This window comes from Babesia bovis, assembly GCF_000165395.2.
Source record: "Babesia bovis T2Bo chromosome 4 map unlocalized Chr4_1, whole genome shotgun sequence".
NCBI lineage: Eukaryota > Apicomplexa > Aconoidasida > Piroplasmida > Babesiidae > Babesia > Babesia bovis.
The window spans coordinates 1,662,150-1,677,260 of record NW_026261571.1 but is presented as its reverse complement, the minus strand read 5'-3'; the positions used below and the strand labels follow the sequence as shown (position 1 = coordinate 1,677,260).

The window sequence follows — 15,111 nt, the reverse complement described above, 5'->3', positions numbered from 1 at the left end:
TTTATCAAGTTGACATTAGCCACTCACGAAAAAAAGTTAACATTTGTTTTAAACTATTATATCCAATTGAATAACCCTTCATTTTGTTATTCATGCAATTATAAAAGATGGTGTGTATATTTGAGTGGTTACGGTTCTATTGTTGCCTCTGTCTTGCAACACATACTCGGTGTGTATAGTTCCAGAAGAATTTTAAAGATTCCATTGATGTAAAAATGTAACCATTAGTACATAAATAATTACACTCATTTGTATAAACCTATGCTGCGATATTTCAGGGCTATCCATTATACCAGCATTGTAGAATTAGTAATTATGTTACGTTAAGTTGTAGCCATTAGTCAAGCGCTAGTGTTGATTGCATCCGCATCTATAAATTTATGTAATAACCGGTTTTGTGTACATTTTTATAATTTATTAAGTATGAAATATATGAACGTCGTGCGGGCGCCACCCACACCTGGTTCATAGATGTATCTCGCATGGCTGGACAAATACAAAATCTGGCACTATCTCAGGATAATAGATCAAATATTGTATTTTTAATACTATCGCAGTGATTGTGTGTGATTATTCTTTATATATCTTTGAGTGGTAGTATATGCCATAAATGCTTGTGTTATGTTTCTGTGCATTTTTGTATTCGACAACTGCCTCATTAAGGGGATGCACATTATTGTGATCTAGGTGTGAGGGTATGGCATCATCTTTTGCTTCACCTCGTGCCTATTTAATCCGGGTGTACTCTCGGTGGTACCAGATAGACTTTTTGGGCGACGATGGTTGCACGTATGATTCGCAGGCTCCTATCACATCGCTTTGGATAAGTCGCCCAAATGCTACTGTGAGCGAGTCATCGACGCCTCTAACTGTTGAGACACCTCTTGCTCAGGAGTATGCTGATGCTATTTTGGGCCTGATCAACATTAATCGGTCTCTTTATTTAAATGTTGTAGTAGCTGTTGAATCAGTTGCCGATGTATCTTTTGATGAGGCTACTGCTGTTGACTGTCGGAAATCCACTATATACAGGGTAAAGAGGGTAAACTTATTCCCAATTGACAACTTCCTGGAGGAGGTTGGCGGTGATGATGTAAAATATGACGACCCTGTTCTTTTGGGTGAAGAAGGCATTAACAGTTCAAAATCGCAATGGGATGGATCGAAGAGTCCAGTGGCTCTTCGTGATTCCGGTTCTCAATCCTTTGAGAATGATCAGAACAGTGGCGTAATTAAGGATATAAGTGACTTGTTGACTACCGGTCATTATTTTAGTCGTTCTGCTGATTTAACTAGGTCGTTGCAACGCCAATGGGAGCAAGGATATGTACCATTACGTCCTAGGCGTTTTGCTACCTTGCCAGAGACTGTAGATGCTACTTCCCACAAGGAAAGTGAGTCGAGTCCTAGGTCCACCAAGTCATCTGAAACACTGTTTGACATGGCTGATCCGATGTTTAATTGGAGCAAGGGTATGTCACATGATATCCCATCGCATTGGTTGACTCCTTTAATTCAGGGCTATGTAGGTTATATGCAGCAGTTATGGAATCAAAAGAACTTGCAAATAATGTTGATTGGTCGTCGTTGTGTATATCGATCTGGCACTCGTTTGAATGCCAGGGGTATTGACGTTGAAGGTCATGTGGGCAACTTCGTAGAGAGCGAGCTTCGCATACGCGTTGATCAAGGTAGTTGGAAGAGTTTTGTTCAGATTCGCGGTTCCGTTCCCGTTTTTTGGGGCCAGCGCAATATTTTTGCGCATCCATATTTCACTCGTCCAATTAATGAGAGTGAACAGGCATTTCTTCTCCATTATCGCCATCTTCAGCGTCTGTTTGGTGAGGATGTTGACGTTTGCATGTTGACATTGCTTGACAACAAGGCAAGTGAGATTTTCTTGCTAGAGGCAATTGACCATTTGAACCATACCTTTGATTATTTGCCGATCCATTTGGTGAAGTATAACTACAATGTGAAGGTTAAATGGAGTTCCGTTGTTCCAGAGTTAATTTCGTTTGTGAACACTAATTTGCTACATATGTTGCAAGCCTATGGTTACTTTGATGGTGAGATGATGTCACGTTCACGAAAAGCCGTTTTGCGCCAGCAATGTGTTGGGAAGCGTATACCTGGTATTCAGAGTGGCGTCCTTCGTGTAAATTGCCTTGATTGTCTTGATCGTACTAATGCTATGCAGCTCATGGTAGCTTGGGTATGGCTGGCAAATGTGCTTGATCCATCGGGTGCCAGTAATATGCTTGACCACGATCACACTGACCATGATTTTAGTGGTTCGCTTCGTGAATTTCGTGACATGTGGTGTAACCACGGTGACAATGTGAGTTTATTACACTCTGGAACGGAGTCCGTTTACACTCAGCACATTCGTGAGGGACGTCAATCCTACGGTGCTTTATTTCATTACACCAAGACTATGGTGAACCGTGCTTGTAGCGTAGTATTTAATGATGAAGCTCGCCAGGCCTCTATAAATATTCTTCTTAACATTGTGCCAAAGGACGATATCGACTCTCCTACAGCGACTGAATCGGTTACACCAACAGCAGCACCTGAGAACGCTGACGACTTGGTAGTATGGTGTGGCACTTGGAACATGAATGGCGCATCGTTGTCTAAAAAGGACAACATAGGTGAGTGGGTGACACCTGGTCTAGAAGCTGGTGCCAATATGTTTGTGTTTTGCCTTCAAGAATTTGTTGAATTATCTGTTTTGAACGTTTTAAGTGGACGCACTGAGGAAAACAAAGAAATTTTGTTCAACGGAAAAGTGTTAAACATTTTGAATGACTTTGCTTTTGGTCGTGGTGTTCGTTTTGTTCATTTGAAATCTTGTTCGATGGTTGGTTTATATTTGACAGTGTTCGTGAGTGAGAAGTTGCGTCCTACTGTGCGTGACTTGGTGACTACTTATGTGAAGACTGGTTTCAATGGTAACGTTGGTAACAAGGGTGCTGTTGGGATACGCTTCAATATGGGTGGGCAGAGCATCAGTTTGATTGATGTGCACTTGAATTCTGGCAAGCTTCCTCAGGGTGTGAGAATTTCTGAACTTGATTTCGTCATTCGCAATTTATTCCAGGAACATGGTGAATATTCATTGCTGGATGATGATCTATTTGTATTAGGTGGAGATTTCAATTTCCACATCGTTTCAATGGACGACTTAGGCACTACTGAGGTATTTAAGCAGATATACGGGGGCAATATTAGTGTTCTGTTAGAGGACGACGAATTCTTGAGCGAAATAAAGCACCCTATGTCTCATTTACGCCGCATTCGTGAAGCTACTATTACCTTTGAGCCTACATACAAATTCAAGAAAGGGACAGATTTCTACGAAGTGAAGCGTACCCCTGCGTGGTGTGATCGTATTCTATATGGTGGCAACAACGGTTCAGATTCTGAGAGTCGTGTTCGTTGTTTATCATACCGTCGCCATGAAAAGATGGTTTCTAGTGACCATAAGGCGGTTTCAGCATTGTTTGAGTTGTACGCGAAAAAGCGGCAAGTCAAAATGCAGGCTGCAATATCGTTGATTGACCTTTGAATTAATCTCATATGTAATCTATAGCTATTATTGGCATACCTCTATTTACATTTTAATTATAAACATGGGAAAGCAAACCGATTTATGCAACATCCATGCTATATTTCTGACTTTTTATTAATTCGAATTAATATGGAATATCACAATACTATTACAACTGGGTAATCAGATAAAATATCAAGATATCGTGTTATGTACAAGCGTCAGGATTATCCGCCTAATTACGTGAGCAGTGATTTTTTACGAGGACTGAGCGAGAATGGGTCCAATTGCTATACCCTGTGGGATCTATGCCCAAAGACCATGATGTTAACGCAGCATTGCAGCACTATGCTGCTTATGGCACGCATGTTCCTGCTCATCAAGGATGACGTCATACCCCTGGAGTAAGTTGGCAAGAGGGATTAATCATAGAACATAGTTGTTTAGAAATGGTTAACTTTAACGTATTGACAAAAATACCACAGTTAGAGTGTCAATAATATATTATCTAATCTTAAGAATGAATTGTCAGGGTAAAATATACAAAAGGTATTACTGATAGAAATACAGCAGCCTACTTTTTTTATATAGTACCACGATTTGTAGAAATAAAATAAACAATAAATAAAATACACTGATCAATTCTTCATATAGTATTGATGACATCATTCATTTGGGTCATGAACATAGTTACCATTTCAGATTCCACAGGAATATGATAGTCTATGGCCTGATAAATCATTAATAAAACATTAAATGTTGTTTTAATTATATATTGATTAATTTTTTCATATTTCGGACAACTTTATTAAGTTGCTGTCCAGCTAATCCATGAGGCATTATAACAAATGTAGTGCTGAAAATATTGCCTTACGCATCACACACCATCTACACATTAGTCTATATGCTAATTTCTATAATATGTTGATTGATTCTTTAGGCAATGCAACTCTTCTTAGTATCTTCCCGGTCTCCGAGTAGCGTGGCAAATTATGCCTGAATGTGTACGCCTTTTGTACCAACATGAAGGACATGAAGAGTCTTCTTCTTATTTCGCCATGTCTTGGTGCATATTATATTGAAACCTTTTGTTATTTTGGCAATTGATATAGGTGTAATTTTTGACTCATCAGTGGCCTGGATGTTCCTTTGTGCCGTAGTATCATCTACGATTTAGGATTCCACAGTGATCTCGTGTGTTTAACTTTTATATTTTAGCATTGTTTACGTAAAAAAGGTTATTATAAACTTTCGGCTTTTGGAAGATTAGCATGATCCTTTTAATATTTGCAGTATTGGCTCCTTTAATAAAAATTGATTGATTCCGTAATGTTTTTGTTTTTATTATCATATATGTTGAATAAAGTGTTTTCAGGATGTTAATTCGTAGAAATATTGGTTATCATTCCTGGTCTAACACTTTTACCCATGTAGTCATTGGATATGTTGTCTATTTTTCATTGTTTACCAGTGTTATATATGGCAAAGATCCTGATGGAATTGTTCGTGAAGATAAACGTCGCAGATTAGAAATGCCATCTGGGCTGGATTATGATGAGAAGTTGCCCGATTCTGATGTTTTCCGTTCAGTGGTTGCCCAGATATGTGAACTTATAGGCTGTGAAGATGCACAAGACTTGGTGTTTGTTGAGGAGCAGCTTGTACCATTCCTTCAGAATTTGAAGCACATGCGGAAGACGAAAGTAGCTTCACGGCCTCCGGTTTCTTCTGCTACTGTTATGGAGGATCATGACATTTCCATCAGCGACAATCCGAGGTCTTGGGTGGATACATCTCTAACTCCACCATCTCTTTCTGAAAAGCTAGGTTTTGCTCACGTGCAACTTGACAAGTCTCTAACTAATGACAGTTTTGAATTCTTACCTGGATATACAGAAAAGGACAAATTGGTAGTATGGTGTGGCACTTGGAACATGAATGGTGTATCACTTTCTAATAGAGATAACATATTCGAATGGATATCTACTGGTATAAAGTCTGAGGCTGACGTTTTTGTTTTCTTTATTCAGGAGTTTGTTCCTCTAACGACTGCCAATGTGTTAACTAGTCATAAAAAGAACATGCGTAAGAAAAAGCTTATTGCATTAGTTTCAAACATTTTGAATGACTTTGCTTTTGGTCGTGGTGTTCGTTTTGTTCATTTGAAATCTTGTTCGATGGTTGGTTTATATTTGACAGTGTTTGTGAGTGAGAAGTTGCGTCCTACTGTGCGTGACTTGGTGACTACTTATGTGAAGACTGGTTTCAATGGTAACGTTGGTAACAAGGGCGCTGTTGGGATACGCTTCAATATGGGTGGGCAGAATTTAGCATTTGTTGACGTTCATCTGCACGCTGGGATTGTCGAAAAAGGTGTGCGTATTGCTGAGTTAAAGGAGGTAATTCACGCATTATTTCCATCTCGCAAACGTCTATCAATCTTAAAGGAAGATCTATTTGTCCTGGGAGGTGACTTTAATTTCCGTATTTCCGACATGATGGATTATAAAACTACAGACGTCTTCAAAAACATTTATAATGGAGATTATAGACAACTTCTGGAAACTGATGAATTAATTCTTGAGCGCAAAGTTCCCAAATCGTTTTTCAAACGTATCATTGAGGAGCCTATAACATTTAGACCTACTTATAAATTTGGTAAGGAGACCAACTTTTATGATGCGGAGCGCACTCCCGCTTGGTGTGATCGTATTCTCTACGGGAGCAAGTACTCCTCTGATCCCAAGAATCCAGTGCGGTGCATGTTTTACCGCAGTCACGATAAGGTAATCAGCAGTGACCACAAGCCTGTCTCTGCACTGTTTATCGTAGATGCTGGTCGTCGTTTGGACCAATTAGGATAACTATATAATCATAAAAGGCTTTCCACTCTATCTTAAATAAGATAGACGCTTCACTACAATTGTAGTATCATTGACGAAACTCAAAAAGGGGTTTTGTTATAATTTTAATAATGTAGCAATAATATTGGCACTTAAGCCATGTAAAATATCAGACTATTGTTAACTGTACATTAATTTTTAAAAAGATTTAATATTAACCATGCTATGCTTTCTATACGCTTGACATCACGCAGTAATGGCTATGGTTGAGCACATCACTTGATGCAATCTGTATTACCACCAATATGATATCAGTTTTTTTACCCATAGTATATGCCTACATTCTAGAAATGCCATTGTTATATTAATAATGGCAGCTCCATATTTACAAATTCCTACATTGAATGCCTCTTCTAAAGACATCCTAGTTGATAGATGTTAATACAATATTATACATTAAAGTGTTGTACGATATAGGTAATCGTCATAGTGTAAATTAGCTTTGATAATGCTCAAATAGCCTTTTGTTTGAAAAAAGTGCCTAAGGTAGATTGTTTCAACAGACGGATCCACTTACGCGTACTACTTCCTTCAAGTGCCACATGTCTACGGTACTGCATATTTCTCTTATTGAGTGCATGGCAAGTTGTGGTATGCCAACATCGACAACAGGTACGCAGAGTCTGCTAGACAAAAACGGCCCAACTGTGGATCCGCATGGGCTATCGTTTGGGACCCTGAAATCCTGTATTGGTATTCCTGCCTCTCTGGCAGTTTCAATTACAACGGCAGCTGCTCTGAGTTCTGTGGCGTATCTGCCATTTATATTACGTTTCATAACCAATCCTTCGTGGAAGTGAGGTTGATGCGTGTCCGAATGCCGTTCAGAATGGTTTGGGTGTACTGCATGTGACATATCTACGTTAAGTACCATAGCTCTATCCTTGTTTTCCTCGAATGAAGAGTCCATTGAATTGAAAATCTTCTTTATCCACTCAATGGTTATATCCGAATTCGCACCGGATGCCATTAACGAACCCATTTCTTCGTAGTTGTAGAATATAACGCAAGTAATGTAGTTCGAATAATCTGTTTTTAGATAGGTGATGAGTGGTAACAACCAACCATTGGACTTCACGAAATCAACGAAACCTCCCAGTACGGAGAAGCATGACGCTAGATTATCCAATCTAGCACTTGAGAGGAATTCTTCATATAATCCAGATAGTGATGACTTGGTAATATCGAACATACAGAGATCCATGTCAACAATATCCTCCACCTTGACCCCCAACTCCCTAGAATGTGAATATACTTTTATGAAACGTAACATACTTTGCTATGAACCCTAGTACTGGGTGCGATCCATTTGAATGCAGATTATGTACTGCTTCTGTGGCTACTACACCTCTAAGGTGTTTTTCCTAGTGAACATATATCATTGGTTTAGGGTCATACCTTATTAAGCTTCAGTACTTGACGTTCTTCCGACGTTTGCAGGTGCACCGAAAGATTGGGGACTACGATAATCGGCTTCTCAATTCTGATCAGCCTTTCTTCCAGAACACCTGGCTGTGTTGCTTTTTACGAGACCTGTGTAACCAACCGTTGTTGCGCACGATGACTCTTCCGGCTAAGCCTAGATCACGATCTAGCCACGTATGCCACAGACCGGAAGTGTATGTGAGTGGTACAACCTAATTTCAATGCACATATATACTTTTTTGCCTCACCTGGTTGAATGCGTGGGCTACGTTCTCGCTCTTGTATTCTAACTTGAGTGCCGGGGAGTCAGTATGGCCAGCGGCGATAACAATTCCTTTATTTTCGACATTATATCCTTTACCTGAACAGCTTGTATAAGTCACATCTGCACATACCAACGTGAAATGCCATCATTGTTGCGTTATGATCATATAGATAGTAGGTGCCTCCCTTTACCAGTGACCATTTTTCACTATAGTAAGCCAATTAATATACTTCAATGCTCTAACTTACTATCGATTCAATTTCTTTGCTTCTGGGAAATTGTCTTTTAGGAATTTCTCCAGTTCGACTACTGAGTGTGCAGGCGAACCGGTGTTGTCTAGGTATGGTAGAATGCTTCTTACGAAGCGTTGCGCTGAGTTAAATGAGGATTCCTTGAGCGACATGTTGATGGTATGGTAATACTATATGATATTGTGTTATTGTTATAAGGCACCACATATGAAATTCCGACTCAGTTATCCCCGCCTGACTGAGGGAGGGTACATATGATGTACGTATGTAATACGCTTCGATGGAACGCTGATGCACACATCTGGTCAATAACTCTTATTAATAACATTTATCCATGTTATAAACTGACATAATGGCGGACAATAGGCCTCGTGAGGGTGGCCGTTCCACCTTCGGTAAGTGTCGTTATGTATCCTATATATTCTATTTAGGATGGCTTTGTCAGGTCATTATGCAGATTGTAGTGATGCATATATTGATTTCTTTCTGGAGATCTAAGCAGGGTAATCAGGTGACTCCTTTATCTGGTAGGAAGGACGGTTCATACCGGAACTATTTCAGAAATAACGAGTTATTTGTAGGTTTGACAATGTTATTACCTATACACTGTAGGATGTCTTTGTTTATGTTAGTGAGAAGTCTTATGTTGATTTCAATTCACTTGGAACCGATGCTGATCTTGTCTATTCTGCGGAGAACCGTGTCTATACACACAAGTTCAATCGTTCCTTTGAAGTTGAAGAGTTGCAGATACCTGCTAGATCTCACTTCTTTAGTGATGAGCATGTTAATTTATTTGCAACTGTATTTCTAGTTCCTCATAAGGCTTACTCTACTAGATCAACACCTTTTCACAAGTCAGTTTTGAGGGAAGGATTCGATGGTCATATAATCGTGAAGTCTCTTCCTTTGATTACTTTCCGTGAAGTAAAGCATGAAAAAGGTGTGAATTTGGTATCTTCCGATAGTTCTCAGGTTATTCCCGAGAGTCATGAGCTTCGTAAGCATTGGATTCCTCGTTTGGATGTGAATGTGGTTTACGACACTAGTGTGCATATATTGGATCCTCATGACCCTTACTATCATGTTTACGAACGTGTTGACAGTCATAAGGTTTACGACCCTTTGTTATATTTATCTCAGTTTTGGGTGCTTGAGGAGCACTACAAGCACGTAACTCCTGAAATGGCTGGGAATCCATTGATGTTGAATATACACTTTTCAACTTGTAGTCCAACTTATTATCTCATTTGCGCTCAGTTCAAGAAGAACAGTGAGACTGGTGGTCTTTTAGGTCAGCAGTCAGCTAAGGAGTTTGAGATGTTTAAGCGTACCTTGATGACTACGAACATTTACATGTTGATATTCTCTGGTGCCTTTATATTACTTCACAGTGTCTTCTCATTCTTCGCTTTGAAGAACGACATTCAATTTTGGCATCGCAACGACTCTATGGAGGGTTTATCGGCATTATCGGTTATTATCAGTTTTGTTTGTGACATCATTGTTGCTTTGTACATTTTCGACAGTGAGAATGTTTCATGGTTGATTATTTTCGAGATTGCTATAGGTCTGGTTGCTTCTGCTTGGAAGGTAAGCAAGGCAATTAGGATTCGTTTTAAGCGTCAGTATCCCTTTATTGAGTTGGATAATGCCAAGGTATGTTATTTGTTTCTTATGCTATATCATGCAGAACTACGTGGAATCAAACACTAGGAAGTATGACCACATTGCTATTAAGTACATGAGCATTCTTATGTTACCTTGTGTTTTGGGCTATGCCATTTACTCTCTATTTTATGACAAGCACAAATCATGGTATTCCTATATTATATCGGTGGCTGCAGGTTCAGTCTATACTTTTGGTTTTATTATGATGACTCCTCAGATTTACATTAACTACAAGTTGAAATCGGTAGATCATTTACCGTGGCGTGCGTTGATATACAAATCACTGAATACGTTTGTTGACGACGTGGCATCATTTTTGATTGAGATGCCTTGGATGCATCGTTTATCATGTTTCCGTGACGACATTATTTTCTTTTGTTACTTGTACCAGCGTTGGGCATATCGCGTAGACCCTAATCGCCCATCGGCATGGAAGGCTCCCACTCCTGAAATTGAATCTTCGGAGCAGGAAGGTGGCAAAAAAGCCTTGGACGACTCTGCATCTGGCGGCAGGGCCAACACACATGAGGGTCCCGCCAGACGTAGATGATCTATTGATCGTTCATTTTCAAGGCGTTAGGAAAGCTGTTGTCATTGGCAGTTATATTTCCGCTTAGATAGCTATTCTAACGTGAGCTAATAATGTTAAGCAATAGGTTTTGTTTCTGCATTTACCACATTGTTGTTCTCTGCGGTGTAGTTATTTGTCTTTGCACTGTTATTAGCGATATGGTTGGCAACGTAGCTCATTGCTTCTTTAGGTGAAATTCTATGATACTCCCTGTTGATGACCGCGCCTTCTGAGAGGACGGACGTATCTCCCAGTATCCAGAACTTCAGCAGCTCACCTTTGCATGGATACTCTGAATTGGTCATTTCGTTAACTGGCTTGTATGTATTGTCTGGTGGCGCATAGTTAAACTCGGGTCCAACTATTAATGTGCATGAAGCGCCCATGAATGTTGAGACTGCTGGATGGTACTCCACGCAGTACAGATCTTTGACAACTGTATTTCTCCACACACCGTTGACGGAAAACCTTAATTCAGAGTCCTTGTTGATTACCATTAATTCCTCTAGTGCATTGGGGTTGGAGACCTCAGCAAGCAATCCTTTTTTGACGAATGCCCACAGGTATGCTATTGCTCGTGGATCGGGAACTTTAGTTGTGGGCGTTCCCAGCTTAAGGGCGCAACCGATTATATCTCCTGGTTTCAGGTCATCCATCAAATCTTCTGGTGGACATATAATAGAGTCATGTTGATATATTCTTCCTTTATCCTTATAAGTTATGTTTTGTTCTATAAAACACCTACCTGTCCGATAGCACAACTGAAAGCGTTTGACCCTAGTGGACTTTCGAATCTCGCTAGTCTAGCTCCATATCCCACTCTAACACAAGGTTTCAACACCGACTCCAGATGTGGGTTTTTATCTACAATCCCTCCTATATTATTCTCTGAATCCCACCCTCGCAGCTTGAAGTTACGCCAATTTGGTATTGGCTCACCGATTTTACATTCGAAATACCAATTTCCTGTAGTGGCACATCCTCTTGTAAGTGCAGTGCACCATAAGGTAGAGCCCGTATATGTTAATCTATCTTCCGATATTTTTGCCGGCGGTTCAACTTCCGCGTATCTATAATAATTATAGATATACACTTTAACTTACCTCACATCAAATGAGTTATATTCCAGATCTGGATGGAATATAATCTTTTGCTTTTTATTTTCTAGTGCCAGGTCAACGGCTTTTTTCGGCTTTTCAGCTGGCATTTTGAATGTCACTGCGAAATTAAAGTTTGGACAATATTAAAGAATCTATGCATTCAGTAGTTGTAATCCATGAATTCACCATGCGATATAATACTTGGAAACTGACAATAAAGTGATGTTACTGCACCAAAATTTAGGCAACAACCTTATGGCTCAAATATGAGGCTATACAATACAAGCAAGATTTTGAGTTAATTGTCCTATCCCTTTTGCTTTACTTATAGCTTGCCATTAACACATGATTTTATTAAACATGCTTACGCAATCTTCCAATCTGTACAGCGGCAGGTTCGTTGTTTACTTCGATAAGCACAGACATAACAAATTTCATCCACTAAACATATATTATATACAGGAAGGAGACTATCATTGAATTATTCTGTACTACATATCGCATGCTTCTTATGTAATGAGGTATATCACATTCGCTTGCCTTAAACTGATAACAATGCCACAAAACGTGCATATAATGAACATGTTTAATTAAGACAACATATATTTTAACTGTTTAAATATGTTGACTTTAGATATCGCGTAATAATTTAATGATCGCGCTAGACACGTTGGATGTGCAACTGTGTAAAAAACGTTATTTGTTGGGGGTTTGCATTCTATGTTTATCTTGCATATGGAGTTAGAATCCTTTAAACCGCTTAGTTTATATGGGTTGTATAGGGCTTCATGTTAGAATTTTGCCTTAGGTCCACGTGTGCGGTATGTACTGTATTCTGACTCGTATGCTAATTTATGGCATATATGTCATTGTACCTATGTAGCAAATGTATTGTGTATATGGTTGTATTTATTTGTACTAATTAATGCTGCTTGTATGTTTATTGCGGTAGGATTTTATTCATACGTTGTTGACGGTTTACAATGTTTGCTAACAAGGATGAGGCGATTAAATGCTTGAACATTGCAAAAAATGCGATGGACAAGGATGACCTTCCTAAGGTACGGTTTTATTTATGGATGATTACGCTTTGTAGGCTATAAAGTTTCTTGAGAAGGCTAAGTCGATGTATCCTACTGATGAGGTGAAAACTTTGTTAGTCACCTGTAAAGCTAAGTTGCAAGCTCGTAATCGTTTTAGTTATGGGAGTTCTGGCTCTGGTAATGCAGGTCGTTCTTCAGGTACATCAGATTCTCGCAATGGCGTTGGTGGTGCGCAGGAAGCTGCTCTTAACCGTGAGTGTTTAAAGATCTTGGCTTGCAAAAATTACCATGACGTACTTGGCGTATCTCGTAATGCCAGTACCGATGACATTAAAAAGGCCTACAAGAAGTTGGCTCTTAAATTTCATCCTGACAAGAATTCCGCCAGATATGCTAGTGAGGCTTTCAACAAGATATCTGAAGCTTTTCATAGCCTCACTTCGTCTGGTGGTCGCCATGTAGATTCTGCTAGTGATAATCCACAGCAGCATTCTCATTACACTACTTCTTACATGAGATCAGAAGATTTTTTCCGTAATGTATTTAACCAACACAGCAATCCCAACTACCGTCCTAATCGAAGAGCGGGGTATAACTGCCATAGCGATGACAGACCATCTTCTAGGACTTCTAGTTCCGATAGACCCACGCATTCTTCTGCCAGGTTAGTTACTATTTATATATTCATCATTCCGTAGTTCTGGTACAGATCCTCCCAGTGGACCGGGCATGACACCCTTGTCATGGTTCCATATGCTGGCTTTTTTCATTTTAATAACCATCGGTATATTGCCTAAATTGTTCGACCGTGAACATGAGGCGTTCAAATTTGTTCGCACTGGTCGTTATAATCGCATGTTATCTACTAGGCTTAACGGTGTGATCTTTTATGTGGATGGTAATGTTTTCGACCGTGACTACCCAATGAACTCTTCTGCAAGGTTTGAGTTTGAGTATGAGGTTGACTACACTTATTTCGACAAGAAGTGCAGTCGCGAGAAGTCGATGAACGCACAAAAGATACATTACTACCTTAAGCGTATGAAGGCTCCTCCTAAGGAGCTCTACGAGCCGCCAGAGAGTTGCAAGACTCGCGACTTATTGCGTGATGCATATTTGGCTCATTTGAATAAGCGTAAGTTTGTTTAGTATGCTAATCCTAAATCTCAGATGGCTTTACATAAATTTGCCTTTTGCTGATAATTTTGCTAATATTTTTACAATTTTAAACATTCAATCGCTATATACGTGGCACTTCTTCGAATAATATTACCAAAAAAGTGCATATAGATTAGTTACTTTAACACTATATCTCAAGCCTTATGGGTATATGAGTTGATATTTAGCACTATAAGGTCTGAAGTGCCTAAATCGTATGCCCCAACCTGCCACAGTAGGAATCACTGCTTCTCTTGGGTATCCGTTTGATCATTGGCTTTGTTTTTCAATATAGAGGTTAAATCTTTGTTACGCGTGTATCCCAGGCTGCTGCGTTTAGTCCTTGAATCAGCTGGCGTACATCTAGATGCATCGCTACATGTAAACTGTTTACGCAGGTCTCTCAGTTCATGGTACATCATTTGTAGTCTGACCTGTCCCTCACTGGAGGCAATATATGCTATTATGTGTAACCTACTGTATGCACTTGATCATAGCTTCATAAAAATTGCGTGTAAATCCTTCTATTACCATTGTCCTTGTTGCGTATGACAATGCACTTCCGTCATTATCTTTGGGTTGATATAATATGCGATATTTGTTGGCCACCCAGAAGCCATCTATAAGCTCCCACATGCTGTATATATGGAATCACTGTACCTTATGACATACCTGATCGACCTTTTCTGCCACCTATCCCCGGCATTGTGAGGATGCAGCACCAAAAAGTTTACTGGATCTGTTCCATCACATACAAAATACCATATACCGGAAAACAGGTGTGGATCCCATAGGTTTCTTCTTACTGCCAAGCAACCTAACACTGATGAAACTTTTATATTGATTATACCTTGCTTCCCGACAAGCCAAGCATCTCGATAGGACATATTAATATCCTTTATGTCAGGGAGGCATTCTCCTCTTAGCTGTAAGCCGTGGCTGCGGATTTCCTGTTCATATTTAGAGTCGTACTTCAATATATTTGAAGTCAGATATCTGTATCAGTTACTAAAAAGTGTTCTTCTACCTACTGTGAACTGTTATCACCTCCAGGGTCACTTGTATTATTTCCTGGCTTGTCCATAATATAAAATGTATTTACACACTGTTTATATGGATGATTTTATCCGGTTATTTCTGGTTGAATTTATCCATTCAAAGACCCGCTTCT

The 15,111-nt window shown here is 39.5% G+C and overlaps 7 protein-coding genes across 7 annotated transcripts; 4 read left to right on the top strand and 3 right to left on the bottom strand.

Annotated features, from left to right (window-relative positions):
• Positions 1-528: 528 nt before the first annotated feature.
• On the top strand, positions 529-3,593 carry BBOV_IV011570 (endonuclease/exonuclease/phosphatase family protein). The gene has a single exon (XM_001611027.1). It carries the CDS (start codon positions 698-700, stop codon positions 3,569-3,571), a length of 2,874 nt encoding a protein of 957 aa, XP_001611077.1. The 5' UTR covers positions 529-697; the 3' UTR covers positions 3,572-3,593.
• Positions 3,594-4,461: 868 nt separating this feature from the next.
• BBOV_IV011560 (Endonuclease/Exonuclease/phosphatase family protein) lies at positions 4,462-6,567 on the top strand. The gene has a single exon (XM_001611026.2). It carries the CDS (start codon positions 4,930-4,932, stop codon positions 6,415-6,417), a length of 1,488 nt encoding a protein of 495 aa, XP_001611076.1. The 5' UTR covers positions 4,462-4,929; the 3' UTR covers positions 6,418-6,567.
• Positions 6,568-6,855: 288 nt separating this feature from the next.
• BBOV_IV011550 (Aminopeptidase I zinc metalloprotease (M18) family protein) lies at positions 6,856-8,587 on the bottom strand. Its single transcript, XM_051767703.1, has 9 exons — positions 8,395-8,587; positions 8,277-8,353; positions 8,130-8,242; positions 8,003-8,093; positions 7,855-7,964; positions 7,732-7,820; positions 7,522-7,694; positions 6,974-7,485; positions 6,856-6,937 (listed from the first exon to the last, which is right to left on the bottom strand). The coding sequence occupies exons 1-9, from the start codon at positions 8,547-8,549 to the stop codon at positions 6,893-6,895; spliced, it is 1,365 nt and encodes a 454-aa protein (XP_051623364.1). The 5' UTR covers positions 8,550-8,587; the 3' UTR covers positions 6,856-6,892.
• Positions 8,588-8,678: 91 nt separating this feature from the next.
• BBOV_IV011540 (uncharacterized protein) lies at positions 8,679-10,644 on the top strand. The gene is made up of 4 exons (XM_001611024.2): positions 8,679-8,792; positions 8,829-8,974; positions 9,010-10,056; positions 10,091-10,644. The coding sequence occupies exons 1-4, from the start codon at positions 8,750-8,752 to the stop codon at positions 10,616-10,618; spliced, it is 1,764 nt and encodes a 587-aa protein (XP_001611074.1). The 5' UTR covers positions 8,679-8,749; the 3' UTR covers positions 10,619-10,644.
• Positions 10,645-10,702: 58 nt separating this feature from the next.
• BBOV_IV011530 (uncharacterized protein) lies at positions 10,703-11,959 on the bottom strand. Its single transcript, XM_001611023.2, has 3 exons — positions 11,743-11,959; positions 11,385-11,709; positions 10,703-11,349 (listed from the first exon to the last, which is right to left on the bottom strand). Exons 1-3 carry the CDS (start codon positions 11,844-11,846, stop codon positions 10,714-10,716), a joined length of 1,065 nt encoding a protein of 354 aa, XP_001611073.1. The 5' UTR covers positions 11,847-11,959; the 3' UTR covers positions 10,703-10,713.
• A 507-nt stretch (positions 11,960-12,466) lies between these two features.
• On the top strand, positions 12,467-14,009 carry BBOV_IV011520 (DnaJ domain containing protein). Its single transcript, XM_001611022.2, has 4 exons — positions 12,467-12,800; positions 12,836-13,446; positions 13,481-13,917; positions 13,953-14,009. The coding sequence occupies exons 1-4, from the start codon at positions 12,723-12,725 to the stop codon at positions 13,964-13,966; spliced, it is 1,140 nt and encodes a 379-aa protein (XP_001611072.1). The 5' UTR covers positions 12,467-12,722; the 3' UTR covers positions 13,967-14,009.
• Positions 14,010-14,157: 148 nt separating this feature from the next.
• Positions 14,158-15,074, bottom strand: BBOV_IV011510 (uncharacterized protein). The gene is made up of 5 exons (XM_001611021.2): positions 14,972-15,074; positions 14,791-14,936; positions 14,613-14,757; positions 14,419-14,577; positions 14,158-14,384 (listed from the first exon to the last, which is right to left on the bottom strand). Exons 1-5 carry the CDS (start codon positions 15,022-15,024, stop codon positions 14,183-14,185), a joined length of 705 nt encoding a protein of 234 aa, XP_001611071.1. The 5' UTR covers positions 15,025-15,074; the 3' UTR covers positions 14,158-14,182.
• Between the last annotated feature and the right edge of the window lie 37 nt (positions 15,075-15,111).

Coding starts and splice junctions, on each gene's coding strand:
- BBOV_IV011570 (XM_001611027.1), top strand. CDS start 698: ATGGCATCATCTTTTGCTTCACCTCGTGCCTATTTAATCCGGGTGTAC.
- BBOV_IV011560 (XM_001611026.2), top strand. CDS start 4,930: ATGTTAATTCGTAGAAATATTGGTTATCATTCCTGGTCTAACACTTTT.
- BBOV_IV011550 (XM_051767703.1), bottom strand. CDS start 8,549: ATGTCGCTCAAGGAATCCTCATTTAACTCAGCGCAACGCTTCGTAAGA. Junction 8,243..8,276: donor AATGATGGCATTTCACGTTG/GTATGTGCAGAT, acceptor CAAGCTGTTCAG/GTAAAGGATATAATGTCGAA. Junction 7,965..8,002: donor AGTCATCGTGCGCAACAACG/GTTGGTTACACA, acceptor CAACACAGCCAG/GTGTTCTGGAAGAAAGGCTG.
- BBOV_IV011540 (XM_001611024.2), top strand. CDS start 8,750: ATGGCGGACAATAGGCCTCGTGAGGGTGGCCGTTCCACCTTCG. Junction 8,793..8,828: donor GGGTGGCCGTTCCACCTTCG/GTAAGTGTCGTT, acceptor TATTCTATTTAG/GATGGCTTTGTCAGGTCATT. Junction 10,057..10,090: donor TTGAGTTGGATAATGCCAAG/GTATGTTATTTG, acceptor TATATCATGCAG/AACTACGTGGAATCAAACAC.
- BBOV_IV011530 (XM_001611023.2), bottom strand. CDS start 11,846: ATGCCAGCTGAAAAGCCGAAAAAAGCCGTTGACCTGGCACTAGAAAAT. Junction 11,710..11,742: donor TATAACTCATTTGATGTGAG/GTAAGTTAAAGT, acceptor TAATTATTATAG/ATACGCGGAAGTTGAACCGC. Junction 11,350..11,384: donor TCAGTTGTGCTATCGGACAG/GTAGGTGTTTTA, acceptor ATAACTTATAAG/GATAAAGGAAGAATATATCA.
- BBOV_IV011520 (XM_001611022.2), top strand. CDS start 12,723: ATGTTTGCTAACAAGGATGAGGCGATTAAATGCTTGAACATTGCAAAA. Junction 12,801..12,835: donor ACAAGGATGACCTTCCTAAG/GTACGGTTTTAT, acceptor TACGCTTTGTAG/GCTATAAAGTTTCTTGAGAA. Junction 13,447..13,480: donor CCCACGCATTCTTCTGCCAG/GTTAGTTACTAT, acceptor ATCATTCCGTAG/TTCTGGTACAGATCCTCCCA.
- BBOV_IV011510 (XM_001611021.2), bottom strand. CDS start 15,024: ATGGACAAGCCAGGAAATAATACAAGTGACCCTGGAGGTGATAACAGT. Junction 14,758..14,790: donor TTGGCTTGTCGGGAAGCAAG/GTATAATCAATA, acceptor CATCAGTGTTAG/GTTGCTTGGCAGTAAGAAGA. Junction 14,385..14,418: donor GCTATGATCAAGTGCATACA/GTAGGTTACACA, acceptor TATTGCCTCCAG/TGAGGGACAGGTCAGACTAC.